Source organism: Gopherus evgoodei, chromosome 9, assembly GCF_007399415.2.
Source record: "Gopherus evgoodei ecotype Sinaloan lineage chromosome 9, rGopEvg1_v1.p, whole genome shotgun sequence".
NCBI lineage: Eukaryota > Metazoa > Chordata > Testudines > Testudinidae > Gopherus > Gopherus evgoodei.
Window position 1 is genome coordinate 51,049,430 of NC_044330.1, and position 25,590 is coordinate 51,075,019.

A 25,590-nucleotide genomic window follows, 5' to 3' on the forward strand; every position below is an offset into this window, starting at 1 on the left:
ACTTTTTAAAAAATATCCCTAGCCAGCACTGTAGGCTTAGGTAGTGTTCAGTTTTCTAAATACCTGGACAGTTGTAGTAAATGCCTAAAATAGCATACAGCAGGGGCAGCTTTTGGGGAAGTACCATAGTTGGGGAGGAAAGCTTCTTGTAGCATCTGTCAGTAGGGGAAGGAGGTAGCACCAGGCTGTGAGCAGGAGCTTCTCTAGATGTGTATTTTTTTCAGCACTGCTTTGTACATTGAATCACAGCCACCGTCAGTATTTCCAACCTCACTGCAAGAAGGCTGTGTCCCATGCTCTCCAGTAACAACAAAATGTGAGTGTCCTTTTAGCCCCCAAGCTGGCTTCTTAAAAGAGAAGCAGAGAAAGGATCCTCTCCATTTCCCTAGTGAGCCCCAAATTAGCAAATTAGACTCTAGGTGCCCATCTGTCTTTGCTTAGTTTCACAGTTCATCTTAGCAGATATCAGCAAGTACGTCCCCTTCCCCAAGCCCTTGGTCTGTAACTCAGTTTCACAAGCAGAGTCTTGAATTTGGGATTCCTATTATATCTTGATGTTTCTTGATACAGACGTTGTCCTGAGCCTTGTCTCTTAAATAAGAAGTAAGGCCTGGGACACCACAAATTTTGACCTAAATTTCCCTCAGTTGCGTCTTGAAGACCTAATGTTTCTTCAGTATTGTAGGGATCAAAATAGGTGAGCAGCCCTTTTAAGAATGGCATAGAAATCTGCCTCTGACTACAACATGAAGAGGCACAGAAGCATCAGCATGAATACTTCTAGAAATTTCAAGAGAGACTGTATTCTTTCAAAGGTGCCTCAAAGGTGAAACACTAAGGTTCTTCTTGTCCTCCATCAGGATTAAATAACCCTTTGCTGGGGTGGATTCAAGGATGAGCAAAGTTGGCAAAGGATGAGTGGATCCTTCCCAGTCCCTCAGCTGATAAATTACTGAGGGATTATTAATTGGAGGTCCTTCCCATTGGAGTCCATAGCAAAACACTTCCTGATATTTCCTTTATCCTTCAAGTTGCATCTGTTCATGGCAGTATTCATTAGGGAAGCAGAATTATCCTAGTATCCTTGGCCAAAAATGGCCATTGCCCAACTCCACCCCAGTAGCAGCTGTTTCTTTGCTGTACTGCATGTATACAATTTCGGAAGAAAAGCACTACACAAAGTATGTAAACTCGTTTAACCAGAAATTGACTAGAGAGTCACATGTCCTGCACTGGAGTCCAATTGTAAGTATTTAGCGATAAGTGAAAAATTGACACTACAGCTACTTGTTAGCAAGGCACCCTGGCAGATAAACATTAAGGCATCTCAGAGAGCATCACCTGAAAATTCAAGCTCTTCTTTGAGAGATGCTCCCTGTTGTATTCCACTGTGGGTTACGCATCATGCATCTAGAGCTGGAGAATCTAAAAGTAGTTGTCGAGACAGATCTTTAATGGCCCACAGCTGGGCAGATTGTTACCAGTAGCAGTGAAAATTGGGATTCAATTTGCTCAATGCACAGCAAATTTGTTCTCAAAGGAGTCACATGTCCCAGAAATATGCCCTGTGGGTGTTTCATTACTGGGTTTTCTAATTAAAATGTTTAGAAGGGACTGCAAAACAGAGACCAAAGATCAGTCAACGTTTACCCTCTCATCATCATTCACTTGAGCTCTTAGCATGGTGTCATCCAAAAGGGTCATTCTTCTGTGAGTGCTGTCCCTGTGGGTGCTCCACTCTAAGAGATGGTGCATCCAGGTGCTGTTGATCGGAGATTTTTGGTAGCAGTGCCTGGTCGGGATGCACGCACTCAGTTGGTATCTCCCGTCTTGTTGGAATCTTCCTCAGTTCCTTCTCAACCATCCCTGGCGGAAGACGGGCCTGGGGGCAGTGCTGCTTCTCTTCCCTGGTCTCTGTAGGAACAAAGTAACAAAGAATATAGAAATAGTTATTAGTTACATCCCAGTTGTTTCCCTTCATTTAGTAGTTACATAGTGACTTAATTTAAAAAAAAAAATTTACTTCAGACTTGTCTTTCGCTGAGACCCTCTCCCCTGCCATTTCTAATTCACAGTGCCAGGGGCTTCAGGATTCAAAAGGTGTGTTTCCTGTCAGGACTCCATGCCAGGTCAGATAGGCACTCACATTGTGTGAAGTGCCTCGGGGAAGACCACATCCCTGCAAAGTGCCTCCACTGTATGAGCCTCAACTCAAGGGCTCAGCGTGACGGGACCTGCAGCTTAAAATGCTGCTTATGGAAAAATCCCTGCAGCCGCTTTTGGAAATGGGGAAAGTTAAACCCGTTTCCACATCCTCCCCAGCCAGATCTGAACTGTGGGGAGCATTGCTTCACCCTCTCTGCAGCAGAGGCAAGAAGCAGAGCAGTCTCATGGGAGAGACTATAACAAGGGTAAGGAGTCTCCTGCGACATCCCTACCCTCTGTGCTGACAGCGGAAAAGGCAGGCGCCTCAGCCCCAGCTCCCGCCTCAACCACAGCTCCCACAGACTGTAGAGGCAGAAAATCAACCTCCCAGACAGGGAAAGATGCCATGGCACCAAGCGCCTCCGTGCTAAAAATAACTGCGATGCTGGCTGTGCGCTCTGCTCCGCTGCTGACAAAGACCTTGGCACTGCACACCTCAGGGCTAAAAATAGCTGCGGTGCAGACCGCGCGCTCTTCCCCGGTGCGCAAATGGGAACTGAACCCCACAATACTTCAACAGCTCTTCTCCCTCTGAGGCACCCTGTCAACAGATCTCTTTGCCACAACCCAGAATCGAAAATGTCCCTGGTTTTGCTCCAGAGCGGAACTCGGAACTGCATCCCTAGGAGATGCATTCCTCATCCTGTGGAACAACTCTCTCCTGTACGCCTTCCCACCAATCCCTCTGCTACACAGGGTTCTTCGGAAGATCGTAGATGACAAGGCCCAGGTCATACTTACTTATTGCACTGGCTTGGCCGACACAGACGTGGTGTCCCTACCTACTCTGCATGTCCTCCCGGCTCTCCAACAGGTCAGATCTCCTTTCCCAAGACAACAGATGGGTTCTTCACCCCCAGTTCCTAAAGCTCCACATCACAGCCTGGTTTTTTCATGGTTCCAGACCCATGAACTAGCCTGTTACGAGCATGTCCGATATGTCCTCCTGCACAGTAGGAAAGACTCTACTCTTAAAACCTACCTGCAGAAGTGGAAGCGTTTCTCCCTCTGGTGCTCACGTAATCACTTAGTGCCCAATAGGGTGACCCTCCCTAACATTCTAGACCCTCCCTAACATTCTGAAACTAAAACAGGACGGACTTTCACTCAGCTCCATCAAAGTGCACCTGGCGGCGCTTACCACCTTCCATGACCTATTAGAGGGTTATTCACTCTTTTTACCCACCCCACCATAAAACGCTTTCTTACGGGCCTGCAAAATCTCTACCCTGAAATTTACCCAATGGCGGCTGCGTGGAATCTTAACCTCGTTCTACAAACTCTCATGAAACCTCCATTCGAGCCCTTGGCTACCTCCTCTCATCTCCATATGTCCATGAAGGTGGCTTTCTTAGTTGGCATAACATTATCAAGGAGAGTAGGCGAAATCCACGCTCTGATGGCCCACCCTTCCTACACAATCTTCTCCAAAGACAAAGTCACTTTGAGACCACACTCTGAATTTCTTCCTAAGGTGGTATCTATCTTCAACCTCAACCAACCTATATACTTACTTACCTACTTTCTATTCCAAACCTCACAAGACTCCGCAAGAGGCAACCCTGCATACTCTCGACATCAGGCAAGCAATCGCCTTTTATTTAGACAGGACTAAACCATTTCATAAGTCCCCATGACTCTTTGTTTCCATTACCGAAAGATTGAAAGGTATGGCTATCTCTAAAGAACTTCTTTCCAAGTGGATCTCTGACTGCATCAGATCCTGTTACCGCACACACAATCTTCAACTGTCCGAAGGCATTAGAACTCATTCCACTTGAGCTATGTCGACGTCCGTTGCCTTCCTATACAATGTTCCCATTCCTGACATCTGCAAAGCGACTACATGGTCATCTGAATGCAAGTTTGCAAAACACTATGCTCTGACGCAAGACACCACAGCAAACACCATAGTAGGCCATACAGTACTATCTACAGCATTCACTGCCGCATCTCCAAGTCCCACCAACCATAGTGGGTACTGTTACACATTCACCTAGAATGGAGTGCCCACAGGGACAGCACTTGAAGAAGAAGAGAAAGTTACTCACCTTGCAGTAACTGAAGTTCTTTGAGATGTGTGTCCCTGTGTGTCCACTGAGGAGGGTGATACCAACTGAGTGCATGCGTTTCGACCAGGCACTGCTACCAAAAATCTCTGCTCAACAGCACTGGGATACACCATCACTTAGAGTGGAGCACCCACAGGGGGAGACATCTCGAAGAACTTCAGTTACTGCAAGGTGAGTAACTTTCTCTTTTTGATCCAGGTCAGCCTGTGCCAAGCTCTCTGATGGTGTGTTTTTTTGCATTTTCTTTACTTGGTGAGCTGGTCCCAGCTGATACGATCGAAGTTCTATGTTGAAGCACACACAGATGGAGCCTCTAATCACTCTGTTAATTTCGATACCAATTGTCTGATGCTAAGAGAGCCCTGATCCCAGAATCCTCTAGCAAATTTGAATGTATCAAGCCATACCAAACTTATGTTCACCACATTCATTCATATCAATCAGTCATTCATCATAATAATTTGGCACCATCCCAACAGTTGTGTCTCTTGGGCTGTGCATGCGCCCTGGCTCACCTTGTGCGTCTGTCTGAGGGAATAAAAGTAGGGTGGACCAATCACCTCTTCAGTTCCTTTTTAACTGGCTCATGGGCCAGATTGGAACCTTCAGTGTCCACAGCTTAGGCTTCATCCTACAACATAAGAATTATCTAATGTGTAAATAATTCTAACAGTTTTTAATAATTTTTACAGTTTAGTGTTTTATAGATCTGTTAATATTTACATTAGTCTCTTGGGGAGACCACCTCACCTCCATTCAGGTTCCAGGACTTTCAGGCTTCAAACTGTGCTTCTTGCCTGCAATCCTTCTTGGTCAGCAATGACCAGCAACACTGCCTATACAGCCTTGGGGAAGCCCCCATTGAAGCGAGGTGCAGTATATGATGATCATTCCCCAGCCATACCCAAGAAGGGCAGGAACTTAGTCTCCACAAATACCTTGGGGAGAAGGCCAGACCCAGGCCTGGGAACGCCCCCTGCATGCTGTGAATTCTGACTCTGGTGCGGGATATACCCAATGGTGGGATCTTGTCAGGAAACTCTCTCATAAACATGAGACAGTCTTCCTCTAAACCTACTTCAGAGAAGTCCGATTCAGCTCTGAGCAAGTCTATCAGTTAGCCTTGGAGGACTTAGAACATCGTAAATCTCAGAGGCATGACAAGAAAGCCCGTAAGCATTGGGCTCAATCAGTACTGTACCATGTTCCGTTGGTACTGTCATCCTTGGCACCTCCCAAACCCCAGGATCCATTGGCACCAATGAAGTCAGATGGCTGTCAGCTCCAGGTACTGCTGTCCTGGCTGGCCATAGCTCCGGCGGCTCGAACATATAGAACCCTTCTCACACCAAAAAGTTCTGAATCTGTTGCTGCCCCCACAAGACATTTTCACTTTCCTGGATGCAGAATCCTCTCCTCCATTGGGCCCCTCCATCTCCAGGAAGATAATATCACTTCTGAGGGAATCAACCGCTAGAAGGAGTTTATCACTCATCTCATCTCATATACAGAATACATCTCCCCTCCAATGGCACCAAAGGTACTGCCACGGGAACTGGGATCAGCCTTCTCATTGGGAGATTCCAAACCACCCAGTGAAACTTTTTTCCCTACCCCATGTGTCCTCCACCACCCCAAAAGACCTGCACTGGTTTGGGATCAGCCTTGGCCTCATCTAACATCTCATCTCTCCTACTGGCTATATTGGGCATGGGGATCAGAAACTCCTCCTACAGAGTTGGCCCAATCTTCAAGGAAGTCATCCCTTTCCTCCTCTCTAAGGTGAAGTTCAGATCTGCCTCTGGATCCCGGGGAGGAGGAGGAACATGCTCTGGATCTGGTGGTTCAGCTGAAACCAGTAAGACTGCCATCTTCATCCCCAAATGAAGTGGTGAGTTCTACATCCCTCCCGCCCCCGTGATTTCCGACAATTCCAAGACCACCTTTTGCAGAGTTTCTGGAGAGCTTCAGATTCCACTTGAAGAAATCGACAACTCCCAGCACAAAGTCTTGGATATCCTCCATACATCCAGACCCAATAGAATAGCTCTATTGATTAGTGAAGCCATGAACCGTATTATAGTTCACATCACAAACAACTATTGAGTACTGATAGTCATGTCTGTCTCTCCTAACTCATATGACTGTGTGCACCTACATCACCCTATTTGCCTTCAAATGTGTCTGCAGTCAGTATACTCTCCAAACCTCCATTCCATGAATCTCATGGTAACAGTTCTGGCCAGCATAGCATCTTCCCTGCTATAGTGGACAAATCTTCATTCAATGTGCATGCGCATCCACTTTCTTTTTCCCTCTCTTTACAGGACCATTATTAGATGCATCCATATTCAGATGGGTAACCCACATGAACAGTTGTGCAGCACTATGTATCTCAACATCATAAGAGTCCAGGATGCACTTCAGTATCCTGAAGTTGCGAGAAGTCCAGAAGGCATGCAAGTCCTTTCTTCCGTTCATCCACACTCAACATGTCCTTATAATGTCAGACAGCATTATGACTGTCTCCTACATCAATAAGCAGCGAAGTGTGAGATCTGCCTCCTCGTATGCAGAAGCAATCAGTTTGTGGAACTCAGGTGATTTGATTGCCACTACACTATCAACAGTCTAGCTTCTGGGGAAGCAAAATATGTGCTTGTAGACTCCCTCAGCAGGCACTGCACGGTCGACAATGAGCAGAAGCTCCATGACTTGATACTGCATGATATTTTCACTCTATGGGGGACCCTAACTAGGGATCTGCTCACCTCTCAAGCAAATGGCAAATGCACCCCACATTGTTCCAGCAAAGCCGTAGGTTACCACGCCCACAATGATGCTCTGCTTCTTCTTGGTCAGACCAGCTCAATTATGCCTTCCCTCTGCTACCCCTCCTGCCTCGAGTTCTATGCAAAATCTGGCACGAGAGCATGAGTCATCTTGTTCGTCCCTTACTAGCCCAGACAGTTCTGGTTTCCCAACCTTCTATGCTTGTCACCCTTACCACCAATCATCTTCCCAGTGTTTTTTGAGCTCCTGACTCAGTGGAATGGCCAGATCGCGCACCCGATCTGTGTCTGTTCTACCTCAGGGCTTGGTATTTGGATGGAGGTTATCCTTAGAACATTCATGTTCCACAGCTATACGAGAAGACATCTCTGATAGTAGAGAAGACTCTACTAGAAAATATTTTCTAGTAAAATGGAAGTGCTTTTCTTGGACACATCAGAGGCAGTTTCCCAGAAACTATAGCTATTCCTTTCATCTTGGTCTATGCCCTGTCTTTGAAGAGCGCAGGTTTGCCCAACTGCTTCTTGTGAGTCTACTTGGTGGCAATCAGTGCATACCATCCACCTTACCAGAGCCACTTGGTCTTCGCACATCCACTGACCAATAGATTCTAGAAAGGCCCTAGGAAGAACATTCCCATCTATTCAGCTGCTTACTCCCTAGTGGGACCACTACCTAGTTTTTTCAGTATTCACAAGACTCCTCTTTTGATCCTTCAGCATCTTGCTCCATGTCTCTTATTTACATGAAGGTCACTTTCCTTGTAGCCATCACTTCAGATAGAAGGGTTGGCCAACTTGGAGCGATGATGGCAGGTTCTCTGTACACAATATATTCCATAAGGATATAAGGTTTCTCTATATCTAAACATCAATTCACCCCCAAAGTAGTTTCTGAATTTCACTTTAACCAACTGATTCACTTACTTATGTTCTTCCCTAAACCGCACACTTTCGCAGAGGAACAAAGACTCCGGTCCCTTGATGTATGGCGGGCCTTGGCCTTTTACCTGCACAGAACAACAACAATTAGGCAATCAATTGGACTACAGCAGAAGCATGCCTTCTCCAGAGAATCTCCAAATGGATTTCTGGCTGCATTCTACTCTATCAGCTATCGAACCTTCCTCCTCATAGCATGAGAACTCATTTGACAGAACACAGGTGACAGCTATGACATCTCTTCAGGAGGTACTCTTCCTGGACATCTGTAAAGTGACCATATGGAGCTCCGTTCACATGTTTGCAAGACATTTTGTCCTGGTGCAGGGATTTTCTGCTGATGCTGCCTTTGGGATGTTGGTACTCCGCTGAGCCCTACCATCTACCTTCTTGTACTCTCCTACTTATGTACTGCTTGTCAGTCACCCATAGTGGAATACAATAGGGCTGCAGAGGTTACTTACCTATAACTGGAGGTTCTTTGAGATGTGTGATCCGTGTCTGTATTCCACTTTCTGCCTTCCTTCCTCTCTTATAGAATAGATTAATAGAATATCAGGGTTGGAAGGGACCTCAGGAGGTCATGTAGTCCAACCCCCTGCTCAAAGCAGGACCAATCCTCAGACAGATTTTTTCCCCAGATCCCTAAATGGCCCCATTAAGGATTGAGCTCACAACCCTGGGTTTAGCAGGCAAATGCTCAAACCACTGAGCTATCCCTCCCCCTGATCTGCTTTGGATCTTATCTGATTCACAGTTGAGAAGGAACTGGACAGGCAGTCGGTCTGCCCTCCGCTTTTTATTCCCTTGGATGGAGGCACGAGGTGAGCCAGGGCACAGGTGTGGACCAACAGACACTATTCTCAAATTTTCAGGCTCTGGACACATGAGTAATACAGATAAGGACCACACATGTCTAACAACTTCCAGTTACAGGTGTGTAACCTTTTTCACTGCTTCCGCAACTGAGGCACCATTTGACTGAGGTACTCTGGGTCCATCTGCTGTTGTAAATGTTAGCATTGTTAACGTGTTTTGGATGGAAATCTGCCTTGCTATGGAAAGCAGTAGTGAAAGGGATGAGCTGTTTCATATAAATCATGTAAATAATTTTGAGAGCTAGAGCCATGTCCGTGTTTGGGGAGAAGAGGAGCGGTGAGGTGGGAGGGACTGGAACTGGAGCAAAAAGAAAATGCAGTGGAGCAGGAACAGTGTCACAAAGAGACCTCCTGTGAGGCAAGTGGCTAGGCAGCATGTTAGCTGTTCCTGTGCCAGTCACTCAGGATGGGAGCTGCTTTTGTGCTGTTGGCAGGTATCCCGAGAAGGTAAATAGGTAAATCCAGGGAGAGAAGGAAAGGCAAATTAGGAGAATAGTGGTCAGTATCCAAAGGTTCCAGTGTTTCCACAGCTTTTAAATCCTTTGATATTAAATTCGTTCTTTCACTAATTAAATGATTCATTGAAATGAAAGGATAAGAACTGTTGACTCTCAAGCCTGAGTCACATCCACCAATCTTCACTAAAAGGCTTTGCCAGGTGTCATGAGACAATGGGAGGTAAAGTTTTGAAGGTCAGTCATAGTCACGGTGCCTCAGTCCTGCCTCCAGGATCATGTTGGATTTCTCTGCCTCCACAGGACTGTATGAGTTAAGCTCCTTAGGCTTACTGGAGAACAGCAGCTTTAGGAGACTTTCTCAGAATACTTCATATAGCAACAGATCTCCTTTCCTGTAACTTGATTGTATTTGAGAGAAAATATGCAAGAGGAGAATCCTTTCCTCACATGTGGCGCAGCCTATAGTGCCATTTACCTTGCCTGGCAGAACAGAAATAGCCAGAGCCCCTCAACAAGCAACTAGAAGACTTGCAAGTTCAACTTGTTCTGTTCCATCTCTGTGACCCTGGCACTCTGTCATTCTTCCATTAAAAAAACAACTTAATCCAGCACTGAGTCTATAGAACCCACAGCACACACAGGTGTCTGGGGCCTCCCGCAGTGTGAGGGAATTGGCTATTGCCTTAACTCAGACACAAGGACTCAATCAAGTATCAACTGACTTCCTCATGAATCTTTGGGCGATAAGTTGCAAATTTCTTCACACACAGGTTTTAACTGTCTGAAGAACTGCCAGATTTCATTAGAGAATTGAAAATGTCCCCTTAAGTACAGATAAAGGGGAAGAAGGTCTTGCTTATCACAGCTACTTCCAAAAGACATACCCTTTTAGCAAGCAGGATCAGCATTCCAAGTACCTGTTTCCGCCCCTCCTCTCCTCCCCCCTGCGGGGAGCAGGTTCCTTAGTACTCCCCCACTGACTCCAAAGGGGGTGAGAACTGTAATAAACAGACAAATCCGATGCATTATTTATATGGTTCCCTCAAAAAAAAAAAAATCTTCCTAATGCAATCACATGTCAGCAAAAGAAAAAGTCAAGAGAGCATATGTGATGGCCATTCCTTCCTTAGTTCTTTCTCCTCCCTCCCCACTCCTGCCACAAGAGTGTGAGCTCCCTAAACATGATCCAGAACCTGCTATTGTGGGGGGTTGTAAATGCTGGCTGTTTGAGATTGCTCAGGGGGTTGGAATGCAGACTAGAATCTCTGAAGATGGATCAGTGGATAGACAATGAGGCCATAGGTATGTGATAAATGTTTTTAGCACATGGATTTTGTATGCTTTCTAGTGACAGCAAAAAGGCTCATCTTTTTGAGAACAAAGGCAATGAGAAAATTACACTCTTGATATTTAAAAAATAACCTTTTTGAATGACTCCAGTGCCTTAGCAAAAATGTGGATTTCTGCCCAAGCTTCTTTGAAAGGATATGAGGGAAGAGCTGGGAGTAAAAATTTGCTTTAAATCTTCCCTTCCAGCTAACAACAATGGGCTGCTTCTGTGCTTTAGTTTGCACTGCCTTGCAGGCTGTTGCTACTGTGCTTCACTGGTGAGTTCAGAACAATGTTGCTGCCAGCTGTGGACAGGCAGACAATAGCAAATATGTTTTTCGTTGTTTGGATTTTGATTGACCTTTTTCTTGTGATTGTGTCTGCTGCCAGTGCGTAAGTGATAACATTTTTAGAGACCATGACCATATCCAGTCTGTAGGTGGCAGAAATAGAGTGGAAAATCTGATGGGAAGATGATACTGATAAATATTTATTAATACTAGGACCATGGGGGGGAGGGATAGCTCAGTGGTTTGAGCATTGGCCTGCTAAATCCAGGGTTATGAGTTCAATCCTTCAGGGGGCCATTTGGGGATTGGTCCTGCTTTGAGCAGGGGGTTGGACTAGATGATCTTCTGAGGTCCCTTCAAACCTGAATAATCTATGAATAAACCTTAACTCAGGTTCAGCAAACAAAACTATTTTTATGCTTTATATAACAAGTCCTCAGCTTGAGAAACAACTAGCACAGATTCCTTATGAATTTGTGAAAGAGGAAAGCTCCCTTTTAGTGATCTAGTTTGACTAGAGAAATATTTTAGTTATTAGGTAACATTTTATTTCATACAGTAACCTCCACAAATCCTTTTATAGATAATGAGACATAAGTAAAAGGGAGATATTGATTTACCCTTGAAACATAACATGGTGCTGTTCCATGATTAACATGGTTACTGGCCCCATCTACCTTACACTGATTAAGATGACCTTTATGGACTCATCCTTATCCTGGGTTCTTCACTCATTTTAGCATTAAGATAGGCTCTCCTGCTTCACTCAGTGTTTTCTCCCAGGTACCAAAGCTTGGGCACAGTTGAGTCCAGACACCCAAGCATAGACATAGTCACCCTCCCACAAGTCCCCTTATCCCCAGTAAGCCTGGAGCTGGCATAGCACCCATGCTTTCCTCCTGTGCAGAGGTATGAAGGGGCAGGGAGTGCTGTGTGCTGCCTTCTGGCTGTCCTTGGCTGGCATATGGTCCCTTGAGGACCATTGCCAACTGGCATATGTTAGCCCTAAGGCTTGTTGTTTCTCAGCTTCTCATCTTCCCCTTTTGCTGGGCTGCCCTTGGTGGCTGCTTAGGGTGAGGAGTCATCCTTTGCTAAGCACTCTCTTTGGGGCTCCCAAAACTCAGCACAGAAGCTGGAAATGGAGCAATCAGTGTTGCTTCCCCCTCCTCTGATTCAGCAAACAGCCAGTATGGGAGCTGTTGAGCGGCTGCAACAAGAAATGCAAAACAGCTGTGCAGAATGCTCCTGGCTCACCGGAGCTTCTCGAGGGCTGCTAGGAAGAAGTGGGAGGCAGTTGGGGAGGCAACGGCTCCTCCCTCCTGTATTGGTGAGGCTGATTCAAACACTTCAGTTTAACAATCATATAACACAGGTCAGGAAACTCTGTGATGCTAAACACCCCTATGTTCACATCCTACACACTATTTGCACAAAGATTATCTTGAGCAAAGCCTGTATTTTGCTAGATTAAGTTCTAAATGTTTAGATTCAAGTTTCATTTTTACTTCCTTGTAACCCTGTCTAAAGGCTGGTCTGCATTAAGGAGAGTGTAGATCTAAGATACACAACTTCAGCTACGTGAATAGTGTAGCTGAAGTCGAAGTATCTTAGATCAATTTACCTCTGGTCCTCACAGTGCGGGATCGATGTCCGTGACTCCCCCATCGACTCCGCTACTGCCGCTAGCTCCAGTGGAGTTCCGAAGTCGATAGGGAGTGCATTCGGGGATCGATATATCGCATCTAGATGAGACGTGATAATCGATCCCCAATAAATCGATTGCTACCCGCTGATAGGGCAGGTAGTCTGGACGTACCCTATGTTTCTCCCTTTTACTTAGCATCACTTAACCTATGTCCTATTACTAACAAATTTGTTTTATTTTACTATAAACAAACTCAGTGCTGTGCTTAAAGAGGAGTTTATTTACCCCCATTAAATTAATAAGCTGTGATGTGGGTTTTGTCTGTTTACAGGAGCAAAGAACCTGTTCAGGAGAGGGCTGGGCACTTGAGGGCACAAAATTTGGGGGAAATTCGGGACTGGGTGTGTGGGGGTCATCTCGCTGGTTGTAACCAAGGTTAATGGAAGTCAGTGTGTGATTGATATGCTGTTAGCAGGCTGCTGGGATCACAGCTGCTGGACCAGGGCTGCAGCCATGCATGCAGAGACATTCAGGATGTGACTTGCATGCTGGTAGGCTGATTGTGAACAGCCCAGGTTGGGGGCTACAACAGCAATACATTGTGAGGAACCCAGGATTACTGGGCAGATAGTGAGACAACCCCTCACTAGTCTGGATTGCACCCACAATTCATAATCAAATTATCTTTTTTTCTCTTTAAGTCTCCCTGAAGGGCTGCAGTTTATAGGCTTTAGGTACTCAAGTTGAATATCTTTGGGCTTGGGGGCTCCTTAGATACGGAGCATGGCTTAAAAACATGCTCCTCTTAATTCAGCTGCTTCACGGGCATTCTCACTTGGGAACAGCACCCCATTGTTCACATACGCAGGCAATGAGACCCTCCTGTTCATTCTGTAACTCATTTTCCAGAACATAGCCACAGAGTCTCCTGTAGTAGTCCCTTCCCCAGAGTGTAAAGTCTAGACACAAATATCCCCTTTTTATTCCAGGGCTCCAGACAGCCAGGTTTGTTCAGACTCCCCTTCATTCAGAGTCCTTAAAGTACCAGAGCATGTGTGCAGATTCAAACCCTCTGAAGGGGGATAGCTCAGTGTTTGAGCATTGGCCTGCTAAACCCAGGGTTGTGAGTTCAGTCCTTGAGGGGGCCACTTTAAGGATCTGGGGCAAAATCAGTACTTGGTCCTGCTAGTGAAGGCAGGGGGCTGGACTCGATGTCCTTTCCAGCTCTGAGATAGGTATATCTCCATATATTATTATAAGCACAAGCACAATCCCATCTCCCTTTAGTCAGGTGCCTCTACCATAGTAGTGAGTGTAGGCAGTCATCTGCTTCATCTCTTCAGGTAACCATGTCTGAGTATGCCTTCCCTGTTAATTCAGGAATTCCCTTACCCAGCGATAGATAGATAGATACCCAAGCAGCTACACCTCTACCCTGATATAACGCTATCCTCAAGAGCCAAAAAATCTTACCGCATTATAGGTAAAACCACGTTATATCGAACTTGCTTTGATCCCTGGAGTGTGCAGCCCTGTGCCCCCGGAGCACTGCTTTACCGCATTATATCCGAATTAATAGAATCATAGACTTTAAGGTCAGAAGGATCCTATGATCATCTGGTCTGACCTCCTGCACAATGCAGGCCACAGAATCTCACCCATTCACTCCTGTATCAAACCTGTGTCTGAGCTACTGAAGTCCTCAAATCTTGGTTTAAAGACTTCAAGGTGCAGAGAACCTTCCAGCAAGTGACCTGTGCCCCTTGCTACAGAAGAAGGCGATCCCCCCCCGGGCTTCTGCCAATCTGCCCTGGAGGAAAATTCCTTCCCAACCCCAAATATGGTGATCAGCTAAACCCTGAGCACGTGGGCAAGACTCACTAGCCAGACACCCAGGAAAGAATTCTCTGTAGTAACTCAGATCCCACCCCATTGAACATCCCATCACAAACCACTGGGCATATTTACCGCTGGTAGTCAAAGATGAATTAATTGCCAAAATTAGGCTCTCCCATTATACCACCCCCTCCATAAACTTATCAAACTTAGTCTTAGTCTTGAAGCCAGATATGTCTTTTGCCCCCACTACTCCCCTTGGAAGGCTGTTCCAGAACTTCACTCCTCTGATGATTAGAAACCTTTGTCTAATTTCAAGTCTAAATTTCCTGATAGCCAGTTTATATCATTTGTTCTTGTGTCCACACTGATACTGAGCTTAAATAATTCCGATCCCTCCCTGGTATTTATTCCTCTAACATATGTAGAGAGAGCAATCATATCTCCCCTCAGCCTTCTTTTGGTTAGGCTAAACAAGCCAAGCTCTGAGTCTCCTTTCAAATGACAGGTTTTCTATTTCTTGGATCATCCTAGTAGCCCTTCTCTGAACCTGTTCCAGTTTGAATTCATCCTTCTTAAACATGGGAGACCAGAACTGCACACAGTATTCCAGATGAGGTCTCACCACTGCCTTGTTTAATGGTACTAACACCTCCTTATCACTACTGGAAATACCTCACCTGATGCATCCCAAGACCCATTAGCTTTTTTCACAGCCATATCATATTGGCAGCTCATAGTCATCCTGTGATCAACCAATACTCCGAGGTCCTTCTCCTCCTCTGTTACTTCCAACTGATGCCTTCCCAGCTTATAACAATAATTCTTGTTATTAATCCCTAAATGCATGACCTTCCACTTTTCACTATTAAATTTCATCCTATTACTATTACTCCAGTTTACAAGGTCATCCAGATCTTCCTGTAGGATATCCCAGTCTTTCTCTGTATTGGCAACACCTCCCAGCTTTGTGTCATCGGCAAACTTTATTAGCACATTCCCCCCTTTTTGTGCCAAGATCAGTATTAAAAAGATTCAATAAGATTGGTCCCAAAACTGATCCTTGAGGAACTTCACTAGTAACCTCCCTCCAGCCTGACAATTGACCTTTCAGTACAACCCGTTGTAATCTCCCCTTTAACCAGTTCCTTATCCACCTTTCAATTTTCATATTGATCCCCATCTTTTCCAATTTAGCTAATAATTCCTCATGTGGAACCGTATCAAATGCTTTACTGAAATCGAGGTAAATTACGTCCACTGCATTTCCTTTATCTAAAAAATCTGTTACCTTCTCAAAGAAGGAGATAAGGTTGATTTGGCACAATCTACGTTTTGTAAAACCATGTTGTGTATTGTCCCAATTACCATTGACCTCAATGTCCTTGGCTACTTTTTCCTTCAAATTTTTTTTCCAAGACCTTGCATACAAGAGATGCCTAACCGACAGGCCTGTAGCCTGGATCACTTTTTTTTCCTTTTCTTAAAGATAGGAACTATGTTAGCAATTTTCCAGTCATGTGGTACAACCCTTGAGTTTACAGTTTCATTAAAAATTCTTGCTAATGGACTTGCAATTTCATGTGTCAGTTCCTTGAATATTCTTGGATGGTTATCTGGGCCCCCTGATTTCATCCCATTAAGCTGTTTGAGTTTGACTTCTTCCTTGGATGTGGTAATATCTACCTCCATATCCTTGTTCCTTTTCGTCATCCTACCATTATCCCTAAACTCTTCTTTAAAGACCGAGGCAAAGTATTTGTTTAGATATTGGGCCATGCTTCGATTATCCTTAACCTCCACTCCACCCTCAGTGTTTAGCAGTCCCACTTTTCTTTTTCTTCTTATTTATATGGCTATAGAACCTTTTTACTGTTGGTTTTAATTCCCTTTGCAAGGTCCAACTCTACACAGCTTTTGGCCTTACTCACTTTATCCCTGCACGTTCTGACCTCAATAAGTTAGCTTTCCTTGCTAATCCTTCCCATCTTCCACTCCTTGTAGGCTTTCTGCTTTTTCTTAATCACTTCTCAGAGATGCTTGCTCGTCCAGTTTGGTCTACAATTCCTGCCTATGAATTTTTTTCCCTTTCTTGGGTTGCAGGATTCTGATAGTTTCTGCAACTTTGACCTGAAGTAATTCCAGGCTTCCTCCACCTTTAGATCCCCAAGTTCTTTAGTTAGGTAAGTGGATTGGACTGATTTCCTTAACTCTTTAAAGTTAGCCCTTTTGAAATCAAAAACCCTAGCCACAGATCTATTTTTGTTTAGCCTTCCATTTAGTTTAAACTGAATTAGCTCATGATCGGTTGAACCAAGATTGTCCCCTACAACCATGTCTTCTATGAGGTCCTCACTACTCACCAAAACCAAATCTAAAATAGCATCCGCTCTTGTTTGTTCAGCAAATACTTGATGAAGGAATCTATCAGCTATTACATCTAGGAAAATCTGAGCCCTATTATTATTATTCCTAGCATTTGTCCTCCAGTCTATATGTGGGAAGTTAGTCTCTCATGATCACATTCCCAGTAGTATTTACTTCATTAAAAACATTAAAAAGGTCTCTATCCATATCCAAATCAGATCCTGAAGGTCTATAGCACACCCCAAGCACTATCTCAGGGGAGGCTCTGGTAGCTTTCTTCCCCAATGTGATTTTTGCCCAGACAGACTCTTATCCATTCCATCCCTTATTTCTTTACAGACTATCTCATCATTGATATACAATGCTACTCCACCACCTTTGCCTTTATTTCTGTCTTTCCTTAACAACACATACCCTTCAATACCTGTACTCCAGTCATGACTACTTTTCCACCATGTTTCTGTTATCCTTATAATATCCAGTTTCACTTCCTGCACCGATAACTCTTTCCTCCATTTTGTTACCTAGGCTCCTCACATTGGTGTACAAACATCTTAATTCTTGCTGTTTGGCTTCACTCACATTCTTTACCTGATTAGGCCCAGATGTTCTACCGCCAGTATGACCTGTTAGAATTGTATCTACAGTACCTTTCCTCCGTATGTCCATTCTCCTACCCATGACCGTATCCTTTTTTTGCATTGTTTTCTTCCCTCTCAATGTTAAAATCCGGCATGGAGATTACCTGGACATCTCCCAACCATCTCCCCCCAGTTGCTAGTTTAAAACTCTCTTAATCAGTTGTACCAATTTCCATCCTCGAAGTCTAATTCCCTCCCTACTCAGTCCATCCCGAGAGAACAGTCCTCTGTCCATGAATGCTGCCATACATCCCAAAGCCCTCCCAAAGTTATATCGGATAGCGTTATATTGGGGTAGAGGTGTACATGTAAGTGCAGCCCCACCTGGCTTCCCCATACTCCCTCTGTTCCAGGCCCTTTTTTCCAGCTTTCTCTTATGCTGCTAGTCACTGCACTTACTTTCTAACTGGGTCATTGGGACATCTGATCTAATCTGAAATGGGAGCCAAAGCTGCTTTTTAAAACCATCCAGGAAAGAATACCAAACAGGGTGACTGTTAATGAATGAAACTGTCTTCAAGACAGAAGTAAGTTTTATGTTGAATGGGCATGTAAGGAAGTAGCAGGCTTGATCACTAAGCAGAGTTGTGTTGCCACAACTTTGAAAGCCTGTAAGATGCTATGCTGCTCTCTAAACACCTCACAGTTCACTCTGGTGCAGCTACTGTTACTTCTAGTGTGTCATGCTGTTGCATCTTGTTTTATGTGTTTCAAAAATGATTGGTTAATGGATAAATCATGTTTTGTTTTTTCTCTCGCTCACAAGGTTATGGTGGAAAATTCTGATTTCACCCCATCACAAGTTGGCTGTCTCTTTACCTTTCTTGCCCGGCAGCTGGCTAAGCCCAACAATACACTGTTTGTAAACAGGACCCTTTTTGACCAGGTAAATGTTCCATTGTCAGCTAATATGGAGGTCTCTGATGTGCAAGTTCCACAAATAAATTACAAATTGCACTGTAGGTTCAGGCTGTACTGAAGATCTGTTACCTGCCACATAGTGGGTGGGATATTGTCTGGGGGCTCAGTGGTTGTGATTTCAGAAACAACATGAAGGCACCACAAAAGTGCTAAAGTTTTAAATACTTGTTCTTATCTCAGCCTGCTGTGACTTATGTAATTGTGTAAGATATGGGGGAAACCTCTGCTTCTGTCCTCGCCACATGTCTCCTGAGGTGAAGAACATGTGCAGTAACGATGTTATAGTGTCTATTTATCTTTTATTTTTCCTCAGACACTGGAGTCTTTCCTTGCCATGGAAAGGCAGGCTTCCATCTATTTCCTGTAGATTTTGTGTGTTTGGGGAAAGTGCAGGTGTTGGGAAGGAGAGAACCAAAATGTTAATCTTTTGGCACTGGTTGCAACCCTCTCTCTGAGAACAGTAAAGACATGCCACTAACTGTGGGATGCCAGAATAAAGGACCCAACAGATTACCTGATTTAAGAATGTATCAATTAAGTATAATGTATATGGATTTGTATAAGGAATGGTTTAATGGTCAGCATGTTTCTGTACAGTCTGAAAGTAGGATAAGCTGTACCTTACTAGGGGTTTGCACCAATGGAGCTGCATTGGTGTTGCTATACCACTTCATACAAACCCTAGAAAAAGGCAAGTCTATAGCCTGATTTGGTGGGGCAACACCAATGGATAATAGTGTATTTAATGAAGGACCTTAGAGCTTTAGAGTAAGGCTGCACAAACATCTGAAAGTGGATGGATCACTATAAAAAAGTAATTTTCCCTCTGATACACCTTCTTGTCAACTGTTGGAAATAGCCAACGTCCACCTTGATTGCATTGGTCTTGTTAGCACTACAAAAGTAATTTTCTCTCTCTTGATGTTGACTCCTTCTTGTCAACTGTTGAGAATAGGCCACTTCCACCTTAATTGAATTGGCCTTGTTAGCACTGACCTCCCACTTGGTAAGGCAACTCCCATCTTTGTGTGTGTGTGTGTGTGTGTGTGTGTGTGTATATGTATATAAAATTTACTATATTTTTCACTCCATGCATCTGATGAAGTGGGTTTTAGCCCACGAAAGCTTATACCCAAATAAATTTGTTAGTCTCTAGGGTGCCACAAGGACTCCTAGTTGTTTTTTAATATATAATGAAAATAGTCATCTTTTTCTCCTTGACCAGGTCCTTGAATTTCTGTGCAGCCCTGATGACGATTCCCGACACTCAGAGCGACAGCAGGTAGCAATCTTTAGAGGTGTATTTCATTATGTGTAAGAGAAAAACTGATCAAAAAAAGTGCTAGGAATTACCAATCTCTAGAGGAGGATTAACCTGGTTAGAAGACTGAGAGTGTGACCACAGGCTGTATTGGGGCTAATGTACTAAAATGGAAACTTTCACTGGGGGGTGGGAAGGGAGGACATGAGCAGGGCACAGCCAGGAGCAGTGGCAGAACAGGACCTGGAGATGAGTACTATAGATCCCATCTCCTGGGGTCTGAAACAGCCCCCTAGAGAGAGAGAGAGAGAGAACCTTTCCTCCTGTCCCCAGGTGAACCCCCAGAGCCATCAGGATTTTTGTAATCTAGATTCCTGCAGAAAGTGTGACACACATGGAGTTAACATGGCATTTGTCTAGGTTTAACTAGGACAGTGTATTCCCTCCACGCTACTACCACTGTGATATCTGGGCTCAAGTGTTTTACTTCAATTCCTATTTATGCTTCAATCTCACTAAGCCTTACATGTACCTAAATGTTGTCTTTTTCCTGACATGTATAGCCTGCCTATCTCTGCAGAAGAATAACTGATGCTATGGGAGAGATGGAGTTGGAGTAGAAAATGAAAATGTTTTCATTTTAAAACCAGGGCAAAATATGCAAATATTTAAAAGCCAGTTGAAGTTAAATCAGTGTAGCTGTCTCACATAGACATGGCCTAAGTTCGGTTGCTTTTTTTTAATAATTAGTTTTCTGATTTGTAGCTTCTTAATTATTCTCCTGGTGAGTCATGTCTTGTCACCTTTTCTGGCGTTAAGTTAATTAATTGGGAAGATCCAAGCTACTTGGTTTTCTCTATCCTTCTCTGGCTCCCTGTTGCTAGGGAGAGTCACTCACATCACTGGCAGAGAGGGTCACTCGTTTTCCTGCATTTGTTTTGTGTTTGATAGCAATAGCACCATCAGGAAAACGCTAGGGAAATGTGACCTTCAAATTATGGAGAACCAAAATTAAATACATCTGTAAACTAAAACTCACAGTAATATTCAGTTTTTTAGGTTGTGAGCTCTTTCAGACAGGTACAGTCTTTGTTTGATCCAAGACCGTAGGTAATACCACAAAACAAATAATAATTATTCAATATCTCTTCAGGTCCTTTTAGAACTACTGCAAGCTGGAGGGATAGTACAGTTTGAAGAGAATCGTCTCATCCCTATGGCAGAAAAAGCTGAATTGTAAGCTTTTTTTGGTTTTACAGTGTATAATATCTGATTTTTAAAAGTCCTCCTGCAGCCCTCTCAGCCATTTTAATCATCACTGAAGTTATGTAGTCATTCCAAGTATCTCACTGCTGTTCTGCAGCTGTGCTTGGATTACTTTTCTCCAAACATATTCGCTTGTATTTTCTTATTGTCAGTTCGTATCTAATCTCTCTGTCCATTTGTATTTAATGTCATCCTGATTATTTTCAGTTCTTCTTAGCAGTACTGTCAGCGGAGCTGTGTGAACCTTACAGAATGGAACCCAAACCATGTGAAACTTGACTAGCTTTGAGTTTGATTCTATCATGTAAAGTAAAATAGTCAAGTTTCACATGGTCTCTGTAGGGCATATTGTAATGACTGTAATGTAATGATGGGTGATTACGGAGGGGGGGGGGTCCACATCCTAAAGGCATTTAGAAGTATCTGGGGATTCAGATCAGCACTCGGGTTGCCAAACCTAAAATCAAACAGCAGACATAAACCCATCTTTCAGAGGTGCTAAGAATTTCCGCCATCTCCTTTGGCAACTTTACCCCTCCTGAAAGTATTCTCAGTCTTGCTTGAGTTCAGCCAACAAATAGCCATCCAAGTCGCAACTTCAGACATGGTGAGCTCTTTTCCCCCATACTAGGAAGGACAGAAGCACTAGAATATAAAGTAGGGTGGCATCAGTCTAATGAAGACAAGCAAGAGCTCAGTTCTGCCTTTCAGTAGCACCCACAACAGGTCACTCAAGCAATGTTGTCTGTCCCTGTAAGGCCTGCAAATGCATTAGTGACACCATGTGGTTAGCAGCATTGTAAAACAGTTGATAGCTCTGGGAATTAACATGGATTCCTGATCATCTTCCCTTGCCTGGAAGAGATCAGTCAGGAAGCTGTACCAGTGCAGTTCCTTTATCATAGCCTGCTGTGAAGGCATATTGATTGGAGTCCATCAGCAGGCTTGAGGCCTGGCACACAGACCATGCTCGCTTCAGTTTGGACACTGTTTTTACATAATTTCTTCCTGGCTTTGGAATCAAAACTCATCGTTAGATATGAAAGCTGGCCAACAGTAGCAGCACTTCATATGCCACACTCCACCATGCATTCCTCAGACAACATGTTTAGCCTAGAGTTGGCCGTATTTTGGATATAAAAAGCAGCACGCTCCTTTGCTACCCATCACTGGGTTGCCCATTTATCCTAGAGTAGTACTTTCATGTTGTAGGGAAGCAGGCGGGATGAAGGTTGGACCATAGTCTTGTGATGGGGAGGACCAGCTGAAGCATGGCAGTGCCTCATTCGGTGGAGCTTATCACAAGCCAAATGGGGAGGGAATGGATGAGAGTTGGAGAAGAAGACTGACAGGCTCCACTCATTCTTGGTATCTATGTTGTTGTTTATAGAGCTAGTTCCCCAAAATTGCATTTTTCAGCACTGTAAACAGGTGTCTCATTGGGAGCGCTTTTGGTGAAAAATAGTTCTTAAGCTGAAGCTACACAAATTCAGACTAGAAAGATGATGCAAGTTCTTAGAACCCGTTTTTATAGTATTTTATTTTTCAGGAATTTTGTGTTTAATTTTATCCATTTTGTACACATGGGGGTACTGGGTCCTGTCCCCAGGCAAGAGTTTGCTGAGTGAGTCTGACTAGTACTCACCCTGCAGAGGTAGGCCTGGCTTCCTGCAGAGGACATTGCGACCTGCTGCACAGGGTTGCAGTGCTGCTAATGTTTGAACTGGAGGGGCAGCCAGTCCAAACATGAGTAATATTGTGACCTTGTGCAGCAGGTTGCAACGCCTGGAGTGGGAAGCTGAGGCGCAGCAGGAGCCACTGCTGTGCTGTGAGTTATTTTCATTGTATTTTGTTTTATGTTGTGATTTGTGAAAAACATGGGGCTCTCAACACTGTTAGTATTTAACCTTTGGAACAACTTACCCAGGAGTGATGAGGTGGATTCTCCATTACTTACAGTTTTTAATCAAGATTGGACTTCTCTTTCTAAAAGATCTGCACTAGCTCAGCTAGAAGGTTCTGTACTTTGATGCAGGAATTATTGAGTGAGAGTCTCTGACTAGGATGGAGATCAGACTAAATGTTCATAATAGTCTCTTCTGGACTTAAAATGTATGTATCTGTGAAAAATGGCAGAAGACAGTCCTGAAAGAATTCTTTAGTCTCTGACCGATAAGATACTTCTTGAGGGGGAAAATCTCAGATTGTTACCAAGTAATTAGTTTACTTGAGGAGTGTCAAACCAGTCTGAAGTAGCAGGGCAGAAACAAAATGCGGCTGATCATCCCTGTAATATAGCTGTTTTCCCTGCATCCTTAGTTTTCTGGCTTGGTTTCTAACCAACCACCCAGGATAACCGTTCAGTTCCATCATGAATGATTGGAGATAATGAGTAGGTTTCTAGGGGCAGTGTTTCTTCCACTCACAAAGACAGCAGGGAAATTATTTCTCCAGGAGTATTTAGACAGGACACTTCATTAATAATGTCATTATTATTTGTAAGTTACATATTTATCCCCTCATGTCTGGGCTGTGTAATTGTTTTCTGCTGCCTCAGAACTGAGAATGAGATGGGCATTCTATTCTCCATTTCTTATCTAGTGTCAAAGAGCAGAGTCTCTCTAACATGGCAAACTTACTTTATTTCAGCTACCAAATTTGTGAGTTTATGTATGAACGGGAGCATCTCTATGACAAAATCATTGATTGTTACTTGCGTGATCCAGTGAGAAAGGTAGGTAAATTTGTAATGCTCTAAACTTTTCCTCAGCTAAGAAGAGAGTAGCTCCTCTTCCCCCCCAGCCCCCTTGGCAAGTAAAACAGTTCCTGTCATCGATCTTGTACGGTTAGAACCCCCTCCTTTTCCATCAACGCTGGGGACACGCTGAGTCCTGGTCTACATTAGAGTGTTCAGTGACCTTTGTATGTACCACTTCATTGTTTTATGCTGATTTTCAATGTGTCTACAGTACGCATCCTGAATAACTGTAAGGTTTGCTCTTGCATCCATAGTAGGGCTCTTTTACACTAGTCCAGTTGAGGTGGCTGTCATTAGATTTCTAACACCAGTGAGTCAAATTGCTTCTTGGCCAACTCTTTTAAAACTCTTGAGTGCAAATCATCCAGTCATGCTGACCCTAAATTTTTTTAACTTTAGTAGATGCTGTTTAACATCCTCCTTGTGGTTATGGTTGGAATAGAAAGTATTTAATCATTCTATTATATGAATACGTCATCCAGCTTATTTCCAAATAGAGAACAGAAATATTTATTGAATGCTTCTGCCTTGTCTGTATCATTATTGATAAGTTACCCTCTTCATTTAGTTATAAACCGTTATTACAGTTCCTTTTGTTCCTAATATTTTTTTGAAAAATCTTTTTATTATTCTTAATTTAGCTGGCCATAGATTTTTCTTCTGATATTTGCTTAGATTCTATGGCCAGAAGAGGTATCTAACCTGCCTTCCTGTAATGTCTGTTTTAACTTCTGATTTATATTCATTGTTATCAATTTCCCATTTTTTCCATGTGTTATAGATTATCTTTTTATTTTTTTATTGTTGCTTTCACTTCACTAAACCAGGATTTTTTTTAAACCGATGCAGCATTGTTAAATGATTACGGTATTTGTATTTATTGACATTTTAGTAAAATGTCCTTTAAATTCTCAATTCTCATCTAGATTTTTTTTTCCCCTCCCTGTCAGTTTTACAATCGATCTGTCTAGTGTAGTTGAGGCTTAGGTTAGTGTCCAAAAGTCACCTCCTTCCTGGGGTTTGTCTTCGTTGACTTAAACCACAATATATAACATACATCTGAGCTTAGGCTTGCTCATAAGGGTATGTCTACGCTACCCGCCGGATCGGCAGGTAGTGATCGATTTATCACGTCTGGTGTAGATGTGATAAAATCGATCCCCGATTGCTCTGCCATTGACTCCGGAACTCCACTGTGGCGAGGCGGAAGTGTAGTCGACGGGGGAGCGGCAGCGGTCGTTCGCTGCCATCCTCACGGCCAGGTTAATTGACCTAAGGTACGATGACTTCAGCTATGCTATTCGCATAGCTGAAGTTGCATATCTTAGGTCGACATCATTCCCTCCTACCCTCCACCTAGTGTAGACTTAGCCTAAATTTGGCATGCTTCCAGTGTTTTTCCCAGCAGTTGGCCTCTGTCCCTGCCCATGGTTCCCTCTCTCTTGAGAGACTTCAAACCACTGTTATTTCTTGGCTGCAATTAAGTAATCTTCCATTAGGTCAATGAACATTACTCTACATTTTTCTGCCCAATTTTCACACCCGACAGCAGCATGACTCAGTAGAAGAGTCTTGCCGCTTATCTCTTTTTGGAATATTAGATCTGATATTGCAAACCTCTTACAGACTTGCAGGCTGAAATCTACTTTTCTCCTCCCATATAGAAGTGAAAAGAAAAGCAGATAATAGAGACAGGGAGAAGAAACAGAGGACTGGATATTAGGAAGTTTAGACTTGAAATTAGAGGAAGGTTTCTAACCATTAGGGGAGTGAAGTTTTGGAACAGCCTTCCGAGGGAAGTAGTGGGGGCAAAAGACTTATCTGGCTTCAAGACTAAGCTTGATAAGTATATGGAGGGGATGTTATGATAGGATAGTTTAATTTGGCAATTGATCTTGGATTATCACCAGATAAGTCTGCTCAACGGTC

General features: G+C 43.7%; 1 protein-coding gene across 4 annotated transcripts in view; it reads left to right on the plus strand.

The window, feature by feature from the left end:
- The window catches only part of VPS8 (VPS8 subunit of CORVET complex), a 245,348-nt gene that overhangs the window by 104,886 nt on the left and 114,872 nt on the right, over positions 1-25,590 (plus strand). For all 4 annotated transcript variants that reach the window (XM_030576520.1, XM_030576526.1, XM_030576525.1 and 1 more), the window contains 4 exons: positions 18,222-18,341; positions 19,602-19,658; positions 20,791-20,873; positions 23,553-23,637. In XM_030576520.1, coding sequence (XP_030432380.1) covers positions 18,222-18,341; positions 19,602-19,658; positions 20,791-20,873; positions 23,553-23,637 — 345 coding nt within the window. The remainder of the gene's footprint in view (positions 1-18,221; positions 18,342-19,601; positions 19,659-20,790; positions 20,874-23,552; positions 23,638-25,590) is intronic.